Source organism: Pagrus pagrus (genome assembly GCF_965226575.1).
Source record: "Pagrus pagrus genome assembly, chromosome: 4".
NCBI classification, from domain to species: domain Eukaryota; kingdom Metazoa; phylum Chordata; class Actinopteri; order Spariformes; family Sparidae; genus Pagrus; species Pagrus pagrus.
Window position 1 is genome coordinate 22,386,566 of NC_140188.1, and position 22,886 is coordinate 22,409,451.

Consider the following 22,886-nt stretch of genomic DNA (forward strand, 5'->3'; position numbering starts at 1 on the left):
GAAACTGAAGGGTTTGTTTTTATTACCAGTCTACTTTATTGCATTTTCCATTGCATCCAAGTCTTAGTCACATGTTTCACTCTTCATTCAACAAAGTGCATTGTTTAGACAGCAGTATCGGCAGGAGTAATTGTAGTGGTGGCGGAGTCGCTTGCAGTCTTGCAGAGTGTGCGTATTTTCTTCCTCATGTGGCTGTTAGAAGTCTTAGGTTGCATTTGTACATTCAGTTGATAGAACAGAAAGAGTCATCGAGGCACAACATTAGTGAAACTACTGCGATAAAAGGACAGAACGCTCACTAAAGCGTGAGTTATGAACCTTTGAATGTGAAGCCACAAGCGAAGGTATGCCAAGGTAATATTTTTCGAAAAGGTCACTGCCTCTTTGTGTTAGGAAACGAGAATCTCTAGGAGTAAAACATGACAAATAAGTCTGAGTTTAACAAAATAACTGTTTTGCATTTTACAAAAGCTACTCATTAAAAACAAACCGACACCACTAGGCTACTCTGCGCAATTTTCAGTACAGTATGTCTCTACTAGCAAAATATAAAAATTAAGTCAACATTGCAGTCAAAAGGGAAAGGGGTGGGGGGGGGGGGGCTTTTCAGTTCGGATGGTGCCTTCAAGCACATGAAGGACAGTTTCCAGTTGGGTCCAGTGCAGCCTTGGGAAGGGGCTGTCTGACGTGGCTGAGGGGGTCAAGCGTCAGGGGTCAGGAAGGGACAGAACAGGAGGCTCCTTCAGGCTGAAACACAATGCAAGCAGATGAAAAGAAAGGGAAAAAAAACAAAAAAAAAACGAGGTCACACATTCTCCAGTCGTCCGTGGTGGCTGAGGCAGCCACCACCACCGCTACGCCTGTGCCACCCAGCGTGCCCGCTCCTCCGGAGGCACATCTGAAGCTCACTTAGCAGCTTCCTCTAACAAGGCGTGACAGGGGCTCGCAGGGGTTGGGAGACAGCTCAGAGAGGAGGGAGACGAGCACCGCCGTTCCTTCAAAGAGCCTGCTCTGCTCTGTGGCTCTGCATGCACTGGGTCATAGATACAGACGCCCGATGTACAGAGGAGGACTAAGAGTTTTGAAGATTAGGATTATCATTATCATCATCACCATCATCATCACTGCCACAGCCTCCGAGGGGCAGAAAAAAAGAGGAATTGTGGGATGTTTTTGTTATGGCTCCAGATGATCCCCAGGCAGTGTGTGTGCTTACTGAAGCTGTTTGCAGATGGAGACAGCAGTGGCAGTCCCTTGTAAATAGGCTGCCGCATTATTTTATTTTCCTCTGACTGAACACCTTATAGTGCATATAAATAAAAAACAAAACTCCAGACAAACAGCCATACCTCTCATACTTAACGGCAAGAACATTGCATTGCAGTGACTACTATAATGCTGCCCCACAGGTGCAGTATTCACTGGGAGAGGTTGAGTAATCGTGTTATTATCTTTTGATTTGATAGCAGGGTCAAAGAGAGCCACAAAAGTAAAACTCTGCTCCTAATACAGGTTTTTCTTTTTTAAATAATCCTGTTACATAAAAGCAAAATATAAAAGCAGCACCAGCGGGACCTATTCATGTTGTGGTAAGGTTTGCTACCAGTTCACTTAATGTGTTGCTGCCCTCCAGTGGTAAAACTTAAGCAGTAAAAAAAGAAGCGGTGGAGACGAGTTTTACCTGGATATCAGTAAGTCAACATCGCTGACGTCGCCTGGCTTTAACTACTCAGCCTCTTCCTCCTGTTGAAAGAAATAATCATGTCTTAACATCAAATACTCACATTAAAACATTTACAGTCGACAGAGGTAGAAAATCCTCAACAATGTATTCAAATCTATGTGTTTCTGTAGAATTGTTAATGTGATTATGTTGTCTTTCAGATGTTAAGTGTTTGTAGAAAGATTCAGTGAAAATGGGTGCAGTCTATGTTGTTTATGTCAGCCACCCGGGTCAGATCCATTGGGCGGGGGAGCTTAAAGCTGAGTGTATTTAGGAAAAAAGATTACAGTTGGATCTGCTTAGTTTGTTGCGTAAATAAAAGCAATGAGGATTCCTCTGACAGATGGCGTAAAAAAAAAAAAAAAGAGAGCTTTCCTCTCTCTTACTGCTCTCCACCGAGCCTCTTCACTCCAATACAATCAGTGATCACAAGCTCTGAATGATCAAGTTGTTCTGATGGTGTGTCCATCTTTTTAAATAGAGTGTAAGACACATATTTTCTGCAGGCATGTCAAACACAGGCAGCAGGTCAGATGAGACATAGTGGATTTCACTCTTTGCAGTAATACTACCTGTGTTTCTTCCACGTCTTCCTCCTCTTCCTTTGACGCGTTAGGGGAAAAAAAGAGAAAGAGAGAAAGAAGGGGGCTGTGTGAGGCTGTGGTCCATATGGCAGGGAGGTGAGAGGACTTCACATGTTAGTGGTTGCAGTGACGGCGGGATGAAAATGGAGAAGAAGCAACACGAGAGAAGTGCGGATGGTTGCACTGACAGCAGGGATGAGAGCGACTAAGGAAACTAATGACCTAAAGATTTCTGTGTATCCTGAGACGACCTAAATCAGACAAGAGTGGTGCTTAAGACGGTGCACCGTGCAAGATGTGTTCTGTTTAAGTGTAATCGCTCAAGCTGCAGTGGCTGAGGACAGTTTAATGACTGCCCTCCTGGAGTAAACAACACACTCACCGAGGGACAAAGGGAGTTTACATCATTATCTATAATTAGATGCCACAATCACTTGATTCCATCCTGTCATACAACTTAAGATAGTGAGCACCAAACACTAGCACACAAACCTCTGGAGGACTGACACAGTCAGAATGAAGAATAATATTATTAAGTAAATGTATTAATATGCCATCAAATGCAACAAAAACAAAATATTACCAAAAATATTATTGTTTAAATGTTTTAATTGGCTTTGAAATGCAAAAACATAAACTACATACAATCGATGAGACCACTGCCGACATCCATGAGATGTAAAGAAAATAAAAACAATAATAAAATAGAGGTCGCACATCATACTGAGATAATATTTAAAATAAATATAGGCATTTATTCATTTAGAAAATGTAACATAAACTGATTTTTAATTTGCTTCTGTATTTATTTATCTTTGTATTAATTATCGTATTTATTTACTTTCCCATTTAATTTCATTCCTCGAGAAAGAAAGAAAGAAAGAAAGAAAGAAAGAAAGAAAGAGGAGAGCAATGTACTAGAGCAATGTAATACAGAAAAAATAAAAAAGGAGTAAATAAGTAAGTGAATTAATACAAATGTAAATAACCACAGAAGCAAATCAAAACAGAAATATCTATTTATGTCAAATACCCACATTTTTCTCAAATATTATTTTTAATCCATTTCATGGCATGTTAATTTATTTATTTATTTACATACTTATTTTTGATTTGGGCTGTTTTAGCCATCCATACAAATCTGACGTAACGCATCTATTTTCTATGTGTTTTTTCACCTAGTGTTGCACAATATCAAGAAGTGCTCCATCTCATCTATCTTCTTTGGAACTTGTCACATCCTCTTTGCTTCAGAGTGCTCTTGGTAAGAACAAACAAAAGCCATGACTTCTTTAAAAAAAAAAAAGAAAGACAAAGACATGTCCCCCTGTCAAGTCAGCTTGTCCCCTCTCCGTGCAATAACATCACCAAACTGAAAACACGCCCAAGTTGCGCTCATGTGCACACGGCAAGAGTTGAAGAACACATCAAAACTTTCCACCTGTTCTAAAGGCATCAAAACAGAAAGGTCAGAATGACCTGGCAGACTCAGAGAAAATGCCTGAATGAATACTGTTTATGCTCACTGCAACGCGGAAATATCGTGTGGTGCCGTCTTTTTAGTGACGCTCATCAGTAAAAATCAGAGCTCAGTCATACCCCCACATTATGCGCAGCACACAACTGCCAACTGGGAGAGACAGTAGAAACGTTTGCATCAACCTGTGCGTAAATTCTTTTATATGCAGTCAGATCATGCATAAAAATCCCAATATGACTCACACCATGCACAACATGGACAGAGAGCTAAAATCCAAATATACCTCTTGTACTTCAGCCTCTTCTTCTTCCTATGGAAGATGAAATCATGTCGTGTTAAGTATGTGAATGTCACAAAAAAGTATACATTGTCCGTATGCGGAATCGCAGTTTTGTTACCACACTAAATCCACCTGAGGTTTAAGCAAAATACTGTCGTATTTTTCATGCTGCACACCGTCGGGCATCTCTATTGAAAAGAAGTCCATGCAGCACACAGAGAGAGAGAGAGGAAAGAGGAAGGACAGTGAACACCTCTACAGTCTATTAAGCCTGAAAAACACAAAGCACCACAGGCCACAGAAGCTACCTCGCTGCCGTGTTCGTCTTGCTCCTGCAACAGAGGGACAACGACAAAAAAGATGGGAAGGTAGAGAGGAAGGTAGGCAAAGCGAAGCAAAGCAGCGAAAGGATAGAAGATCAGGCAGAGGCTGGAATGTCTCGGAGAAGCAGAGCGCTTTTCACACAGCACTCAGAGCAGGGACATTTTGTTTTACTCCGACTAACTTAAGGCTTCACAGTGTTTCACTCTAAAGCAATCCTGATAGGAGATCTGGTTAAGTGTGAACTCTGTATGGGAAGTTAACCCTGACTTGAGTGATGCTGTGTCAAAAGTCACTGAATTGATCATGTTGATAATGTGCAGTGTGACAGGCTGTGTGTGAGCAAATGCAAAATCGTGGCACAATAAAGTCCAGGGTCTTCAGGTATGTGCCCAGAGCAAGAAAATCAATTTCCCTCATTTGGATTGTGACAGCTGGAGAGTGTGAGGACGCTGTTTCGAGAGATTTTAGTGAGTAAATCAAAGTGAAACTGTAAAAGTTAGTGGGTCATGTGGACGTTACATCGTGTGTGTGTGTGTGTGTGTGTGTGTGTGTGTGTGTGTGTGTGTGTGTGTGTGTTTGTGCCTGTTTGAAAGCAAACAGGGATGCAGTGGAGGGTAAACCTTTGAGAAGTTATTGTAAATTCATTGCACACACAAGCTACAAAGCAACTTATACACATACATTTGGATAGTTTTCATGAAGATATGCTGTATTTCTTGTCATTTTCATTCAACTCTTTAATGCTGGGTATTGTTAATATTACTATTTTTGTTTATTGTCCAAATATTTGGAAAATTCGTACTTATCGCCTCGCCACTGATGTGAAAATGAATGGAATGCATTATCAAATGAATGTGACTTCCATAAGTAAAATGACTTCTCTAAAAACAGCTCTTCTATTGGCAATATCCTTATGACACGCACTGGAGGTCATACTTTAATCATCACTGCATATGTGAGTGGATAGAGACAAGCAAAGCCTCTTTTTTTATATCCAGCCGTGTTGTCTTTAAACTTGCACTTTGCTCTGACGCTTCTCATTCAGCAATATGACCGGTCCCTTCAAGCTAACAGCATGGCAAACTAGAAAAAAATACGGAATAGCCTTGGCTGGACAAAGTCAAAGAGAAAAGTAAAGGAATGCTTGATACACCAGGAGGTGGTGAAGGAAGCAAGAAAATGACTGAAAGAGATATCTGGGGGGGAAAAAGGCAAACTGAGGAAGGGTAGAGGCAGGAAAATCACAAATATATCACATGGATCTACCTCAAGCTGTTGTAGCTCTTCTTCCTCCTAGAGGGAATAAAAGATAGCAGGTCAGCAGGCTGTGTGGGGAGCAAAAGAGCACCACAGACATGCGCTATAGAAAAGACTTCTCATTGAAAATGGAAACTACGGGGATAGTTGAAGGTTGTCAGGAGGCAGCTACAGAACTGGGAAGAAATGAGGAACAGGATGTTAGCAGACAGAGAGGAAAAACAAAACAAATGGAGTAGAGTGATGATGAGAGAGCGGATAGAGAGGGAGAGAAAGGTGAAGTGAGCACATTAAGTACACAGATGAGAGGGAACAGCAGAGCCCATCCCCAGCCCAACCACAGCAGCCTTCCCTCATCTCTGCACCATCAAACCCACACTGCTGATGACGATCACCGACGCACAGTTACCTCTGACTGCAAATCCTCTTCCTCCTGGAGGGAGCAAACCAAGAGATGGACAAAAGAAGGGCAAAGAAGGGGTCAAACATACGGCATACGGTGTGTGCATGAGGAACAAGACTGGTGTGAGCAGCAGGACCTCTGAAACTGATCAACCTAAGTGATGTGAACTGAGTCAGGAATATGAACTGAAGACATATTACTAAACGCAGCTATTTACTGTGTGACCTATCTAAATTAAAATTGCTGTATCGCAAACTCTGTTAAAAGTACAATGTCGCAATTCTAAAAACACACGATCCTGTATGATGCATAGTAGCGAACTGTTGAGTTAAATCAGCAGTCCTTTGATTTCATATTTTTTCTCAGTGGTGTGAGGCTCGTTTAATGGTCACGACATGTATTTCCACCAAAACAAGAGGCTGAATGGAAGATTGGGGGAATAAAAGAGGTTTCAAACATTCAAATGCTTGCGAACAGTCAAAGGGATGCAAAGATAAAAACACCCACTGCCCTTAAAGGTGCACTATGTAAGAAGAAAACTGCTAATGGCTGCTAACTGCTGTAGCTGTCTCTGCCCAGACTTGGAGCTCAGAGTACTGGCAGAGTGTTGGTGTTTTTTACTAAAAAAGTGTCTATCTATCTGATTACCATACTAACTTCAGTATATATCTTTGCAACTCAATACATAGAAGTCTTTGACATGACATCATAACTGTTATTTTTTCACTCTTGAACATTTTTGTGCATTTTATAAAGCTGCTGTTAAAAGTTGTTTTGGCTAACTTAGAAGCCAACAGGAGGATCCTGCTCTCTGCGGGTTCAGGAGCAGACAGGACCGCCTCTGTATGGAGTCCTGATTGGATGAAGTGGGCAGGGATACCAGAAAATTTATTATATTTTTCAGTGCATTAGCAGTATAATATATGGCTGATCATCTTCTGTCTAACATACTGGACATTAGAGGTTATTAGCATTGAATCTACAACTTGTACTGTGGCTGACTCACTTCATTAGGCTATCAGGGAAGAGAATATATATTCTAACAAATTTTACATGGATATTGACAAAACAAAGACACTGCATGCATACATGTTTGCCTAAATAAGTCATACTAATACTGCTCATTTTAAAAGGGATGCAGAACTTCTTGTGTCTTCTTTACAGAGAAACCCTCACCAAAATAAATTATTTTCGAAAGCACAACAACATCACCCTGAGAAGATCCTTCGTTAACATTATTATAAATCCAACAAACCATAAATTAATGTGACAGTTAATAGAAACACTTAAAGTTGAGCTCATGTTAGTAATTATTATTTTAGACCAATCACCGCTAAGCAGACGTAGCTGGGCTCTGCAGACGATTGGTCAGATCACTGATTCTTAAACAGAAATGACTGACAGGAAAGGACAGTGTTCATGCACATCCACTTCACATGCACTCCATGATATACAATTTATACTGCATCTTAAATTAACTGCAGTTACTAAAAAAGAAACATGTATTAGGTCTCTTGAGTGCAGGCTTGTCTAACTACTTGTAAAGTTGGTACAATGCACAGCTGGTATTAACTGCTGTCGTTGCTGCGGTTTGCTTTTATTAATAACAACCTTCAGATTTAGCACCAACAACAGCCAGTGTGTCTCTTCTTACCCTGTCCTCATCAGCTTCTTCTTCCTGTTAAAGAAAAGAGAGAGAAATCACTGAAACGCACAGTCCCTTTAAGTGTTAACTGTTGTTCAGTGTGTTCATACATGTTGAAGAAACCTACCTGCTCTTCTTCCATTGCACGGCCCTCCTAAAAGAGCAGATATGACAGTATTAGAGACACGTAGTACATATTCATACTGAAACACAGCAGCATCCACAGATCAGGCTTATCGGACCAGACAAAGTGGGGCGTTTGTGGGACACACCTCGAAAAGGACAGTTAATAGAGAATGGATATGCAATGGAACGCAAGGTAGATCAAGACAAGTCGTCAGGAAAATACAAAGATGGAGGTAAAAAAAAAAAAACACACACACAAAACCCCATAAAAGTTGCAGAAAAACAACAGTTAAGACACCGATAGTGCTGAACAGGAACAGGGAAGAGCAACAGTGAACAGGAAAGACATTTGTGGTTAATAAATAACTGGGAGAGACTTGACGAGGAGATGCAGTACGAGGACGACGGGAACTTGAAAAGGAGGCAAACCCTTATTGTGGAAGGAAAGGACGACATTAAAGGGAAAGTGGAGACGCTGAGGGGAGGAAAAACAGAGCATTCCAGGAATGATGGGAAGATGGAGGAAAGAACATTCAATTCAAAACATTCAAGGGATGGAGAGAGAGGTGAAACTACAGGGAGACGGAGGAGTCGAGTTAAGTGGCAATTACTGTGTCTTCTGTGACCTCGTCTGTTTCTTCCACCGCCTCCTCCTCCTCCTCCTCCTCCTCTGCGGGGGCCTCGTCTCCTGCTGTTTCTCCTTCCGTGGCTTCATCATCTGCCGCCTCTCCCTCCGCTACCTCCTCCTCCTCCTCCTCCACTTCACCACCCTCACCTTCCTCCTCCTCACCAGCTGCCTCCTCCTCTTCGTGTGCATGCCCGTTGCGCTCCTCCACTGGAACATCCTTATATGTGAGGTGAAAACAACAACTGGTGGTCAAGGAAAACAAAAGACGTGATAAAAAAGAAAACGTAATTTGAATATTAATGGAATTCAGGCACGGCTTCAAACAGTCAGCTCATCAGTTGGAGAGGATGGAAAATTTAGAAGGTAGGTGTTAGTCAATCCTGGGAGCAAAGTGGAGGAGAGAAGAAGTAGTAGCAGTTAAAAGGTGGAGACTGGAGGGTCAGGTCTTTGGATAAAAATGAAGTTTGGAATGATGCAAGACGTGAAGACAGCCGAGACTTGGATGAGAAGATCGATATATATCGTTATCTCGGGAAAACAAAGTTTCGTTATCTCGAGATCTCAAGAAAATTATCCCGTTATCTCTGGAAACTGGCAGTTGTTATTTCGAGATAATAACTCGAGATCTCGAGAAAACAAATGAAATTAACTCGTTATCACGGGAAAACGGAGGAAATAAAATGTATGAATGCATGGCCCTTTAGGGCTTCCGTAATGTACAGTATGTATTAAAAGTATTTAAAAATGAACAGGAAAAACACAGGGGCAACTGAACTCCTGCTGGAAACAAAATGAAGCTAAAATGAATCCAGTTTGCATTTTCTCCTTGGAGCACTGTTTTATACCCTGGGGGATAACAAGACAGGCTCAGCTAAGCAGCTGTGTTTTAGCTAACTTCTTGCAAAGAAAACGATAAAATCCATTAAGTCTTCTTCAGCTACTTTACATTTCACAGTAGGAAATCAAATGAGTTCTTTAATACTTTCCAGCTTTGTCAATATCAGTGCAATGAGTAAAGCATATAAGGAGCACAATCTTCCTCATGAGTAGTGTTTTCTCATATCCTGGACTGGAAGTGTCAAATAAATGTTTCCATTTTAAAGATGACTGAATGCAGAAATGATGTTTGCTTTTGCAACTTAGGACCAACTGGGATTTTCTTTGGGGAGGAAAATTGTTGGAAAGTCACTGGAAACAAAAGACACATACGTATGCATTGACAAAACCATAATACGGGGAAACAACACATAACATTTGACAATCGCAACAAACACACTCTACTTTATAAAGTACTAATTATAGAAAGGACTGTTGGAACATGATGCCTCGCAACTGTGTGGCAGTCTGAACACAGCGATGCAATGTCACAGTGGTACAATGACAACTCAGTATATTGTGTTAAATGTCTCACTCATGCAAAACACAAAAAGATTAGTCGATGTCATGACTGGAACGGAGCAAACGGTATGAAATTAAGAGTTTGGATCAAGTGGACAGGTGAGGACAGAAGGGAAACTGTTCAGTTGCACTGGATGAAAATGAAAAGGTGAGGCACAATGAAAAGAAATAAAGCATGACGGGGGGAAATGAAAGTAACGACGGCATTACTATTGAGTCATCAAGGTTCCCATCCTCATTAGTTTCCACAGCATGGGTCCCGTTCTCCACAATGTGCTCCTTGTCTGCCTGTCCTGCTTCCTGTTTCAATGAAATGATCAGGTTTAACATGAGTGTATTAACCACAATCAAGGCTTGAAATTAACCGTTAGGAGCACCAGCCGATATGACCTCTACATTTTGAAGTTACAACTGCAAATCAGAATGTTTTTTATAAAATAAAAGTCCACTCTGTTCATTTCAACATATCTAATAGCATTTTAAGCCATTAAAGTCTGTAGATATAATATATCTAGAATTTGATTCAGCAGCCGGTTTAACTTGGAGGTGAAGTAAGTCTCATTTTCTTCTGTATTTTACATACATCTTCTGGTGTGAAGATAACCAAACACTGGAATGATTGTTTCGTTTTGATGTATGTTAAAAGGCATAATATGCAGGATTTTCCTTGAAAACAATATATACATAAAAGTAATCTCTCTCAATCATCACTTATTATGATGAGAAGTGTGTGGCGGTGTCTGCACCTGCACACAACCTGCCCTCTATTTTCTTAGTATTTTGCTGTGTTTGGGACGTGTATGGCCGTCGACCTTTGGGCAGTGGTGTGTACACCCCAGCCGACATAAGCATGAGGATTGGACACTATGAAAACATCGCCATCTCCATCACTCTGCTCTTCTCTCGGCCTATCAAGGATCTATAAAGAGCTGCAGCTCTGTGTGTCTCTTTGACTGAGGGCAGGGCTGAGCTACACACACATAGAGCAGGAATTTTATCCACCTGTATCATCTGATAATGGATTTTGTCCTCTCATGTCATTTAACTGTATTATATATGTTGTTTATCACAATATAATATGTTTTAAACTATTGTACATGTTGTATTATTTTTCATTTATTCTATGATGCCCATTAACATCATGTGGAAGGACTGCTGATGAAAACTAGCCATTCAGCTAACTCTGTGCATTTACATTTGTTTGATTGTCGAATGAGGGTCCTGCAGATATGTGTGTGTGTGTTTATTTCTGCATTCAAGTTTAAAAGCCATGAAACAATCAGAAAATAATGTTTATTACTCTGATTCACTGCTTTGTTTTGGTCCAAGTCTGCGTAGTAAACCTTTAAAGTAGCTAACTTTGTCTAAAAAGTGTGGAAAAAGGGGCAAGATGAAGATCTTTAGTGTAATTCCTCTTGTAGATTACAATCATATGTCTTCTCAGTTATGAGTGAATTTTGCGTTAGGCATTAAGGTCTGACAACATAAATAAGTTATGAAATCTGGTATTCCTCTGGTATTTTAGACCCGCATTGCTCGAAAAATGCTCATTCAGCATTCTGGATTTGGTTTAAATTAGCTTTGCTGTCTTGTAAGCCCATGTGGGCTAAGTGCATGACACACTAATAAAAATGTCATCACATATAGAGGTAATGCAGGTGTTCATTTCAATCCCTGTGCAGGGAGTGGGATGCTGTAATTTCATACCCTGATGATCACTTGACACAATAAATTCAGTTGATTGCACGGCTTTCATGATTCTGCTAAGATTATTGCCAAAATGTCTAAGACAGGTAGGTGTTGAATTAGTTGTATTGTTCTAGAAATTAAAAATTAAATAATATTTTGGCTGACAACATCTTCTGCTAACAATGTACTGTAAAAGCACATAATATTCACATTAAACAGCAATCCTAAATATCCTGAAAGACAATATATTAGCTCTTTTGTTGAACAAGCAGCACTGTTGATGCTGTCCCAATACAGCAGATACACAGCCTGGTAAAAGGGTAAAATAAATGAGATTATTTAGTTTGAGTTTGTCCACAGTAGAAAACAGAAAACAGCTCCAACCTTTGACCCAGGAGGAGGGGGCAGCCCCAGGAAGGTATACACCAAGTTGTCCTCCTTGGCATCGAAGAACGTGTCGTAGTCCTGCATAAAAAAGAAACACTCTTTAACAATTCATTACATCTTATCATATACACGCAGTAGAGTGGGTCTTTACATTTTAGTATGGCATATTCAGTAAGTAAAAGGAAATATTGTGTACTATATTGTAGAGGTTCTCGGCCTTTGGAAAATGTTTCTTACCCCACAGTAGCTTTCTTCGTTGAAGATCTGAGGGGGCAGAGGGATGCCGTTGGTGGGCTTCTTCTCACTGGGGACGTTCTCCCTCATCCACATGCGGTTCTCCTCATTGCAGGCGATGTCCAGGGGAGTGTAGTCCACCTTGAGAGCCTCCAAGAAACCGACCACATCTTGCTGCTTCTTCTTGATCTGGGAAGCAGAAAAATAAATCAATTCAACAGATTGCGCAGGACAGGGGGAGACGGGTGTGATAAAATATGATAATTCATAGTAATATAACTTCAAAGGTAAAAGAAAATACGCGTGCACAGTTTAAATTTCAAATGTGGTACATGACACTCAGTACACAAGTATTACAGGTGTCATTTACACCACTTTTGAAATGACCTATTTTGTCCCCATCACTTTTAAAAAGCTTAAAGGTGCACTATGTAATTTTGAGGAAGACATTTTGATCAGAAGAGAAAGATGCCTAAACAAACCTGATAAACAAACTATTTTTATTTCCATGACTGAATAAACTGAAAAAACAAACACAAAAAAACAAACAAAAGGACAACACAGCTGTCTTACTTTGTTTATATTTGGCGGACCCTGCCACCTTTCTAGCTCCAAACAGTGTTCTGGGGACCTTATTTTCCTCTGAGAACAGCTTGTTTATTCAGTTATTGGAAAAACAATAAATATTTCCAAGTTTGTATTATTACCTCATTAAAAATCTGAGTTTGAATTTCTTCTCCAAAACTACATAGTGCCCCTTTAAGTTTAAAAATGTGCTCAATTGTCAACTAACAAACATGAAAAAAAAAAAAATGGATGCGCCATTATGCAATTTAATTAAAAAATGTTTTCCCTCCATGTCCCCTCCACTTTCAGCACGAAGTGACACCCTCGTAAACTATGGCTCAAACTTTTAATTGCCAGTTATTTTGGTAACCGATAAGTTGTTGAAGTTATTTCAAGCACGAATGTCAAACATTTGTTTGTTTTAGCTTTGTTTTAGCTTCTCAAAGAAAATGCAGCTTTCCTCTGAGTTAAATCATTGCAGATTGGATATCAATGTGTTTTGAACTTTTAGTTGGACAGAAAATGTTATATGAAGATGTCATTTTGGGCTCTTGGAAACTGAGATGGTCTATTTCTCACCATTTTCTGACAAATTATAGTCAGAACACTTCATCTATTAATTGAAAACACAAATCATCAGGTTAATCGATTATTATACTAACTCTTAATTGCCACCATACAAACACCCTAAAACAAAGCAGAAAAAGCGACATGAAGTGTCTAAACAGTGATGAGATCAGAATTTTGTAAGATTATAAGTAGATCAGTCATTTCTAAAAACAGATTGGGGACCTTGCACTGATCCCAGGATACACTGGTCTGAAGACAGACAAACTTTGGACAAGCAAACATGCACACAAGTCCCCTCAGGTCAGACCTTCCTTGCTGTGAGACAACACTGCTGACCAACTTGGCCACCATGCCACCCCATGGACTAGTTCAAACTGCTTATGTGGCTTTGCCAAAAGTAGACTTAGAGGATGAATCCACCCCCTCCCTGCCCTGGTTATCACCCCCATGTGCAGAGACACTTATAGACATCCTATCTCATCTCAAATAGTATGAAAATGATTGAAAAGTCTCTCCCAACACCGGCTGTGTGGTCTAAAAGCGTCTTTATATCGGGGTCTGTGACAATGAAAAGCTTTGGGAGCCCCCTGTTCTAGAAAGCTCTGCATGTGAATCACATCGACTTGGGCTAATTAAACAGTCCTGAAGCACAGCTCAAGCTTAAATCTATGCACGAATCAAGTCACAAGCACATCAACAGACTTTACGCACACAAAAATGAAAGGCGGGTGACATTAATTACGAGGTTAGCGCTGTTGAGAGCGTGTGAGAGAGTCCCGCTCGGTTTTTAGGAGCACAAACAGGAAAAAGTTCACTCTAATGAGAAACTAGTCGCACGGGCTGAATGCTTACCGCAGTGGATCCCGATGAGGTGGCGAGAAATACTTTGATAACCATTTTGTTACAATATATTTTGTGGAGTATTCAACAAGTGGGCTCTTAAAGGAGCAGGCAGCCTCCTCTATTATTAGAGCGCACCGAGGACGGAGACATAGCACTGAGATCACACACACACACACACACACACACACACACACACACACACACACTGCTGAGGCTATTTCTGTCTGCAGCCTCCATTAGCGCAGGATTGGCGGGTTGGCCCCTAGGGGCGCAGCACCACACGGGCTGATTGGCAACTTCAGCTGTCCGTCGGCGCAGGGGACAGTGAAGTTAGTCTCCAGCGCCCTGCTGAGTGCATATATGGACAGAAATAGCATTGACCAGCACTGTAGACTGTAAGTAAGGCTTTAGTTTCCAAACCCGGGACCTCGGGCCTGTTTGGGGTCCCCCCAACAACATGGGAAACTGGCCCACTTTCTCTCTATATAGCCTAGTCCCTGTGAAGAAAGCACAACAGCCAACTGTTAAGATATATAAAAGGAAAACGCCTTTACTCATTGTGTTATGAACAGTACTTTTATTTTGAAGGACGTTTGTTATCCTATGCCGGATGTGATGTGTTTTAGCTTGTTCCGGTAAAGAGTTGACGCTTGTATGCAACAGTGGTCGGTCATGGAAAAATAAAGCATGGTGGAACTGAAGTGGAGTCTGAATGAAAATCCTTAACAGGTTATGGGCCCAGACAGCTTCGGACACCGCTAGCGACTACCGACGTCGAAATGGCAAAGAATGAGAGCCAACTTGAAGATAAGTGCCGGACAAAGTTATGAGGAGTGTCGCGACGCATTACGCGACCACCGGAGCTAAAAGCTAAGGGCTAACAGGCTAGCAGAAGAAAATACTGCAGCAACACGTGCAGAGATGGCGAGCAGAGGAGCGGCAGGGATGCTATCGCCGCAACTCTTCTTTGACGGAACAGAAGATAAGTATGACCTTTGGGAGACGAGACTCCTTGGTCACCTACACAGTTTAAACCTAAAAGAGACTATTTTGCACGAGCCCACGAATGCTAATGAAGAGCAGTTAGCTCAAGACAGACGGAAAAATGCTGACTGCTATGTTGAACTGATAAGACTGATAGATGATAAAAGCCTATCGTTAATCAGGCATGATGCTGCCGATAATGGCAGGGAGGCACTGAAGATTTTGAAAGAACATTATTCTGGTAAAAGCAAGCCAAGAATAATAAGTTTATACACATCGTTGACCAAGCTACGGATGGCAGACAACGAAAGTGTAACAGACTATATTATAAGAGCGGAAAATATTATCACTGCTTTGAGAAATGCAGGCGAAACCATGAGTGATGGGCTAATCGTAGCCATGGTTCTTGGCGGGCTACCGGACATGTTCAAGCCCCTAGCTGTCCATGTAACACAAAATGAAGACCAGGTTACATTCACAGACTTTAAAAGGAGGCTGAGAATCTATGAAGAAGCTGAAAAGATGAAAACAGCTGAATCAACGGACAATGTGATGAAAACACACATAAAGCACAACAAGCAAAATATGAATAAACACTTTGATAACAAAAGACATGAAGATGTAAGTGTGACTTGCTACAGGTGTGGAATAAAAGGGCACAAAGCAAGACAATGTACACGTAAAGTGTGGTGCAGTTACTGTAGAAGCAACACACATAAAGAATCCCTGTGCAAGAAAAAGGGGGAACAAGATGGCGCCAGAAAAGTTGCAGAGAAAGAGCAAGAAGATGATGACGACCATCTCTTCATGGCGAAACATACAAAGACTGAGAGCCCAGCAGACAACATAAAGAAGAAAGGCATCATGGTGGATGGAGGAGCAACCTCCCACATCGTGAACGACGTGAGCAAGTTTGTGAGCTTCGATGAGACGTTTCAGCCAGAGACCCACGCAGTCGAGCAGGCAGATGGGACCAAGTGCAATGGAATCGCTCAACGCAGAGGGACAGCTGTGATTCATCTCCTGGACAGCACCGGACGACAACACAGAGCACAGCTTCGGCAAGCACTCTACATGCCGTCGTACCCGCAAGACATCTTCTCAGTGGCAAGAGCAGCAAATGGAGGAGCAACAGTCACCTTCAAGAAAGAAAACAGTCACATGATCACAAAAGATGGCAGCAGGTTTGACATTCATGAAAGTGGTAATTTGTATTATTTATCAACGGTTGAACAGAATGTTGATAAATGTAAAGTGTCCCACGACATACAAACCTGGCATGAGATTATGGGCCATTGCAATTATGAAGATGTGCAAAAGTTACAAGGTGTCGTTAAAGGCATGGTGATAAAAGGGAGTGTGGTCAGACCAACACAGACATGTGAAGTGTGTACAAAAGGAAAATTCACACAGAGTAGAAATAGAGAGCCAGACAGAAAAGCTACAAAACCCTTGCAGCTAGTCCACACTGATCTAGCCGGTCCAATGCGAACCCCAAGCATAGAGGGACACAGATATGCACAATCTTTTACAGATGACTACTCAGGTACCATGTTTGTGTACTTTCTTAAAGCCAAAAGTGATGCAGTTCATGCCACAGAAAGATTCTTGGCAGATATAGCACCTTATGGTGAAGTCAAGTGCGTCCGTTCAGACAACGGCACTGAGTTTACAACTAAAGATTTCCAAGAACTGTTGACCAAGAATAGGATAAGGCATGAAAAATCTGCACCATATTCGCCACACCAAAATGGAACAGCAGAGAGAGGTTGGCGAACTCTCTATGAAATGGGCAGGTGTTTACTGATAGAGAGTGAATTACCAGATAAACTATGGAACTATGCTGTACAGACAGCTGCCTATGTGAGAAACAGGTGCTACAGCAGACGCACAAGAAAAACTCCATATGAGATGTTCACAGGTGTGAAACCGGATGTTTCCAAACTGCAGAAGTTCGGTTCTACCTGTTTTGCCTACAAACAAGAGAAAGGGAAGTTAGATTCCAGGTGCCAGCAAGGTGTTTTTATAGGATACGATAAAAACAGCCCAGCTTATCTGGTGTACTACTCAGACACAGAAAAAGTCCAAAAACACAGGTTAGTGAAATTCACAACCAAAACAGCAAATGAAAAAGAGACACAAACACCAGAAGCAAACACTGAGTATTGTGATGGCAGTGTACAGCCAAAAAGTCATGATGATGGAGAAATGGTTGATGAAAACGAAGAAAATGCATCAACTCATGATAATGATGTTTCTGAGACTGCTCCAAAACAGACTGAAATGCCTCAGCAAGGAGACGACGCTGAGAGAACAAGGCGGAACCCAAAGAGGGAAAGAAAGAAGCCAACTTACCTACAGGACTTTGAAACGGAGGAAAAGGTAGACAAATTGCAAACATGTATTGACTTCTGTTACAGAGCAGTGTGTGACATTCCTCAGACTTACAAGGATGCCATTGCTTCAACCAACTCAAGGCAGTGGATCAGTGCTATGAATGAGGAGATGCAGTCACTGGAGGAGAATGAAACATTCAGCCTCACCCATCTTCCACCAGGCAAACGTGCAGTGGGGGGCAAGTGGGTGTACGCACTCAAGAGTGACACTGATGGATCAGAAAAGTACAAAGCAAGATACGTAGCAAAAGGCTACAGTCAAAAACAAGGAACTGATTACGAAGAGACATTCTCACCTACTGCTGATATGACCAGTGTGAGGGTGATCATGCAGAAGGCAGCGCAGGAGAATCTGGTGCTGCATCAAATGGACGTTAAGACAGCATATTTACATGCACCTATTGACTTTGAACTTTACATTGATCAACCAGAGGGTTATGAGACATGGTCAGACACAGGTGAAAAACTAGTGTGTAAACTGCACAAGTCTCTATATGGTCTCAAGCAGTCCGGAAGAAACTGGAATGCTATGTTACATTCATATTTGATCAGAAATGATTTCACACAGAACCCTGCTGATCATTGTGTGTACACAAAAGAAAAACATGATGAAAAGGTAATCCTCATTATATGGGTTGATGATCTGATAATAGTAGCTAGCAATAAAAGTGTACGAAGACAATCAAGGTACTATGGCACTTGCCAAGAACCCTGTAAACAGGCAAAGATGCAAGCACATAGACATCAAGTACCACTTCATCAGGGAAGTTGTAAATAGTGGTAAGGTACTTCTGGAGTATTGTCCTACTGATCAAATGCTTGCTGATGTAATGACAAAACCAGCTACTAAACTGAAACTGAAAAGGTTTGTAAAATACATGTTTGGTACATAAATGTACATGAAATGTTATGTTCACAAGAAAGTCATTGAGTTAAAGACGAGTGGGGGTGTTAAGATATATAAAAGGAAAACGCCTTTACTCATTGTGTTATGAACAGTACTTTTATTTTGAAGGACGTTTGTTATCCTATGCCGGATGTGATGTGTTTTAGCTTGTTCCGGTAAAGAGTTGACGCTTGTATGCAACAGTGGTCGGTCATGGAAAAATAAAGCATGGTGGAACTGAAGTGGAGTCTGAATGAAAATCCTTAACACCAACAATGCACTTGTGACTAGTGTGTATTTTTTGTTATTTTATTATGTTTCATTAGGTTATATTTTTAATTTGTAGCTAGCTACCGACATAGCCTACACTGTAATTCAAAATACAAAATGGAAGCTGAAAATAGGCTACAATAAGAATGAACAAACTTATAGTGGATATCATTAATGTGTTTTTCTTTCTGAATAAAGGTCTAATAAAGTCCAGGTTTCCCGTTTTATTCTGAACCCTCACCAGTTTTTTCGTGGGTTACCTTGACAACCGTAAACGCATCTTTCCATAACAGCCCCTAGCGACGTACCTACAGTAAGTAAAACGTGATCTAGCGTTAAATAATCAATATTTACAACCTGTACCGTCAGTAGTGTGCCACAGGAGAGAGACAGCTCCCCTCTTCTGAGAAGGTATGGTGCTGCTATATTATTCAGGCTATATGAAAAATGTGAAAATTGATTTTGTTCAACTCAGCCAAAGATTACGGGGACCAAAATGGAAATGTTTCAGTCATCAAACTCTAAACTGGGCCCTTTTGAACAAAACACCTCCTGAGCAGTTTACTGATCTCAGAAAAAAAACAAGTTAAATTGTTTCTCCTAAATCATTTTTGACATCTTTTCTTCAAATTGTTCTTTTGTCAGAGCGGAAGAGACTTTAAAAAAGTGTGATGTGTGACAGACAGCTGAGCCTGATGCAGCCGGATCACCAGACGGAGGGTGACAGTGAAGGCAGCAGCAGGACTGGCACCTCCAGGTGGTCCTCTGCCAGTCTGCACTGTGGCTCCAACAGTTCACACCGCTCACCTGACTCTGAAGACCAAGCTGACTTGCTTATAGACAAGAGCCCCGAGGTCAAACCAACAGACAAGACGCAACCAAAGCTGACACAAAAAGGTGTTTTACCTATGATGTCATAAATGTGAGGTAGGACTTCCTGTTTGTTTATATGTAAACATACTGGAGATAATTCTTCTTCAGGTAAAGGGGCACAAGGACCACACAGGCAGAAGACAAACACTGCGAGTGTCCAGGTCCTGAAGCTGCCATCAATCAAGTCCCTGCAGGTTTCGAGGCCTAGGGTCCAGTCTGCCTACTTGAGCTGCATCAGGGAGCGTGAGAGCCAGGTTTGTGACCTGCAGCAGCAGCTGAACGAGGCCAGCACTGAGAACAAGCTGCTGAAGAGGATCCAGCATCACCACACGGTGGCACTGCAGTACTTCCAAAACTCAGAAGGCAGCGTCTCTCAGGTTGGTTGGTGGGTTTTGGTGTCTCTTGTGCTCACTGCTCGGATTTCAAACAGTGGGTAGCCATCCTTACATCTACTGCTATTTTATTATTTCAATTTCAAAACCTTTTTGTTGGCTCTTCTCTCTAGGCAGAAAATCTGATTTTTTTTTTTCATTTCTTTCCAGATGTTTCTCCATTTAATGTCTGTATAATTTCCCCACCCCTGTGCCCAGATCCTCACCAAGCACTACAATGAGGCCCGAGCCCTGCAGAGTTTGCTCCGTGAGACCCGTTCCTGCCGTGACAATCTGGCTAGGCAGCTCCAAGCCACAGAAAGCAAGTTGCTTAGCACAAAAGACAGTCTCAAGCATCTCCAGCTGCTCAGCCAGGACCGCAGGCTGCTGGAGAGGGAGGAACTCATCCTCAGGCTGAACAAGGCCAATGCAGAGCTGGAGGAGAAGGACAAGAGGATAGTGGTAGGCTTGGAGGAGGCTGGTGGCTGATAAGGTTTAGACTTAGATATGTGTGAGGGAATCCAGTGCCACACCATCCCAATATACTTATATATATATATATATATATATACATATATATATATATATATGTATATATATATAATTTTATTTCTATGTTGTAGGACTTGGAGAGGAATCTTGAGTTGTGCCAAGCCTCATTCAATCGCCAAATAGTGACTGAACAAAGAAAGACTAGCGAGGCAAGAAAGCTGTCCTTCTTTCTACAAGGGCAAGTACATCAGCTTAACAGGGAGACTGAAGTAAGTTGCAAAGAGCTTAAATGAAAACATTTTCAAGTTAATTGTTTTCCAAATGTCGTACTTATATTTGGACAAATCATCTTATTCTTATTCTAGCATTGTAGGTAAGTCTAAAGATAAGCAGGTAGGTGTTATGTGGGAATATGGTTATTATCTGTTGATGGTTTTAGTTAATTTATGAGTGCTTCAAGCTAAAACTCTTATTTATTGCACCTTTAAAGATTTGTATCATCAGAAATGTGGACTTTCATGCAGATCTGCTAAAAGCATTTTGACATGAAAAGAAATAAAAAGGAATCAAATGGATGAATGAGATAAAATGCAGACCTCACAAAATTGAATCTAAGACTTTTTAAAGGAGTCATAGGCACCGTACTGTTTGTTGTGCATGTTTCTGTCTACAGCGATGGCAGAAGTATCTTTCACTTCATATTTCCCTAATCTACGAGTAGCTCCGCTGGGTTTTGGATTCAGCAATAATGATATTACACATTTGCCAATCGTATTCAGATTACGCAATTTGTTGGAGAATTTGGTTAAGATGTCTGGATCAATATTTTCCTCAGATGATTGCCCATTAGTGAACCATTGATACTGCTTGTGTCTGATTGTGTACTTCCTGTTAGTTGGTCACTAATGACACTGAGAAAACTAAAAGTTATAAATTAAAGTGCTATCGAAGCAAGTATCTTTTAAAAAATATCTTACATTTTAAAGATATTCCTAACTGTCCTGTATTTCATTATTTATTCATGTAAGAGAGATAGCTGATGTCAGACAATGTATACAGTAGATCTTTTGTTTCCCCTACACAGAAGAAGATTAGAGAACTGGAAACACAGAATATTTACTCCCTCAGGTTTGCCAAAAAAGGTATTCAAACATAACAAGCCACCGTAGCTCAGTCTGGCCGTATCTAATTTGTTGTCACTTAGTGGCTTTTGTTTGACACTCTTTTATGGTTTACAGGCAGAGAAAGCAAGATGGTTCAAACAGATGGGTTAATCCTTCTCCCCACTGAGGCTGCAAGCCTTTTTGGGATGGAAAATACTGAGACTGAAGAGAGGCTGGAGGAGAAAGAGAGCTCTGTGGAGGTGGGTATATGTTTCAAATATTGTGTCCGGGATTTTTACATCCCCTTCTAACTCAATGTGAATGTTGATTTACATTGTTAGTAGAGACAATAGGACATCAGAAGATGTTTCCTACCTCTGCAGACTTTTCAGATCTATATGTTTTTGTCACCTCTGATTTTATTTTATAATCCAAATATTTTCATTTGCTTTCATACTAAAATAGACTGCGTATCCTTTCAGGGTTTTTACTTTCCAGTGCAGGAGTATTTGGAAACACAAACTCCAGAGACAGAGGCTTTGGCTAAGGTCTCTTTAGAGGAGAATCACCAAGATGACACTGACAGATGTGCAGGTAAGCACTCAAATAGTCACATATGCAGTAGGGTAACAAACTTATACTACTGACAATGTAGGTACACAAAGTGTTGGGAGAAAAAACATTGGTGGTAGAATTAATTCCAGGACTTACAAACACAAGAGAACGAAGGCTTTCTAATGGAACTAATCGGGTATTTTGCTCTCGGGTCATTCTGTGTTTTTTTTTAAAAAGTGTAAATATTTGTTTTCAGACACCAGTGAGCAGAACAGCTGTTCAGAAGAAAGCCTAAAAGATCAAACTGAGGGAAACTGCACCAAGGAGGAGGCACCAGAGGTCCCACAGGAGTTAGAGGAAGAGCAGGAAACGGAGGAACAGGAAAGCGAGGTGCCCTACATTTCCGAAAATTATCTGAATGCAACTGAACCCGAGAGAAAAGGATACAGGCTCCCCAAAGTCAGACACAACTACACCTTCAAACAATCTATTGAGAACCTGCACAATGGAAGACCTGCCAACAGCTGTGTGGACTTGAATCACTGTGAAAGCATCAAGCCCGATGAGGGTGGAGACTATCAGCAGTGGGAGTCATGAACTTCATCTTCCAGCTGGGACATCCAGGAGAGGTGGAGAAGGCAGCTCTCAGTAGGAGTAGAGGCAGAAAGAGCAGACAGGTGACTCGCCCTTTAGTTCAGGTAAAGTCACTGATGTGGTGACTGGACAGCTGCCTCAGCAGAAAAGTCAATAAGGGGATTTCAACTGTCCTGTTACTAAAGTGTTCCTATGAATAAATTATCTTTATAACCCAAGAGTGC

At 41.2% G+C, this 22,886-nt stretch overlaps 2 protein-coding genes across 16 annotated transcripts; one reads left to right on the top strand and one right to left on the bottom strand.

The window, feature by feature from the left end:
- Positions 1–14,319, bottom strand: sh3bgr (SH3 domain binding glutamate-rich protein). 15 transcript variants are annotated; one of them, XM_084351794.1, is made up of 13 exons: positions 14,148–14,319; positions 12,162–12,347; positions 11,922–12,002; positions 10,059–10,148; positions 8,434–8,667; positions 7,824–7,850; positions 7,706–7,729; positions 6,058–6,081; positions 5,658–5,684; positions 4,071–4,097; positions 2,296–2,325; positions 1,682–1,743; positions 1–747 (listed from the first exon to the last, which is right to left on the bottom strand). In XM_084351794.1, the coding sequence occupies exons 1-12, from the start codon at positions 14,190–14,192 to the stop codon at positions 1,726–1,728; spliced, it is 813 nt and encodes a 270-aa protein (XP_084207920.1). In that variant the 5' UTR covers positions 14,193–14,319; the 3' UTR covers positions 1–747; positions 1,682–1,725. The 15 variants fall into 15 exon arrangements, with proteins under 15 accessions (XP_084207920.1, XP_084207921.1, XP_084207922.1 ...); XM_084351795.1 differs by lacking the exon at positions 6,058–6,081; XM_084351796.1 differs by lacking the exon at positions 5,658–5,684.
- Positions 14,320–19,316: 4,997 nt separating this feature from the next.
- Positions 19,317–22,880, top strand: LOC311256605 (uncharacterized protein). Its single transcript, XM_084351786.1, has 8 exons — positions 19,317–19,571; positions 19,656–19,924; positions 20,138–20,380; positions 20,542–20,679; positions 21,495–21,552; positions 21,649–21,773; positions 21,996–22,107; positions 22,325–22,880. The coding sequence occupies exons 1-8, from the start codon at positions 19,346–19,348 to the stop codon at positions 22,663–22,665; spliced, it is 1,512 nt and encodes a 503-aa protein (XP_084207912.1). The 5' UTR covers positions 19,317–19,345; the 3' UTR covers positions 22,666–22,880.
- The last annotated feature ends 6 nt before the right edge of the window (positions 22,881–22,886 follow it).

Coding starts and splice junctions, on each gene's coding strand:
- sh3bgr (XM_084351787.1), bottom strand. CDS start 14,192: ATGGTTATCAAAGTATTTCTCGCCACCTCATCGGGATCCACTGCG. Junction 12,348..14,147: donor CCTCATCGGGATCCACTGCG/GTAAGCATTCAG, acceptor TCTGCTTCCCAG/ATCAAGAAGAAGCAGCAAGA. Junction 10,149..11,921: donor CCCCTCCTCCTGGGTCAAAG/GTTGGAGCTGTT, acceptor TCATTGAAACAG/GAAGCAGGACAGGCAGACAA.
- LOC311256605 (XM_084351786.1), top strand. CDS start 19,346: ATGTGTGACAGACAGCTGAGCCTGATGCAGCCGGATCACCAGACGGAG. Junction 19,572..19,655: donor ACCAAAGCTGACACAAAAAG/GTGTTTTACCTA, acceptor ATTCTTCTTCAG/GTAAAGGGGCACAAGGACCA. Junction 20,381..20,541: donor AGAAGGACAAGAGGATAGTG/GTAGGCTTGGAG, acceptor TCTATGTTGTAG/GACTTGGAGAGGAATCTTGA.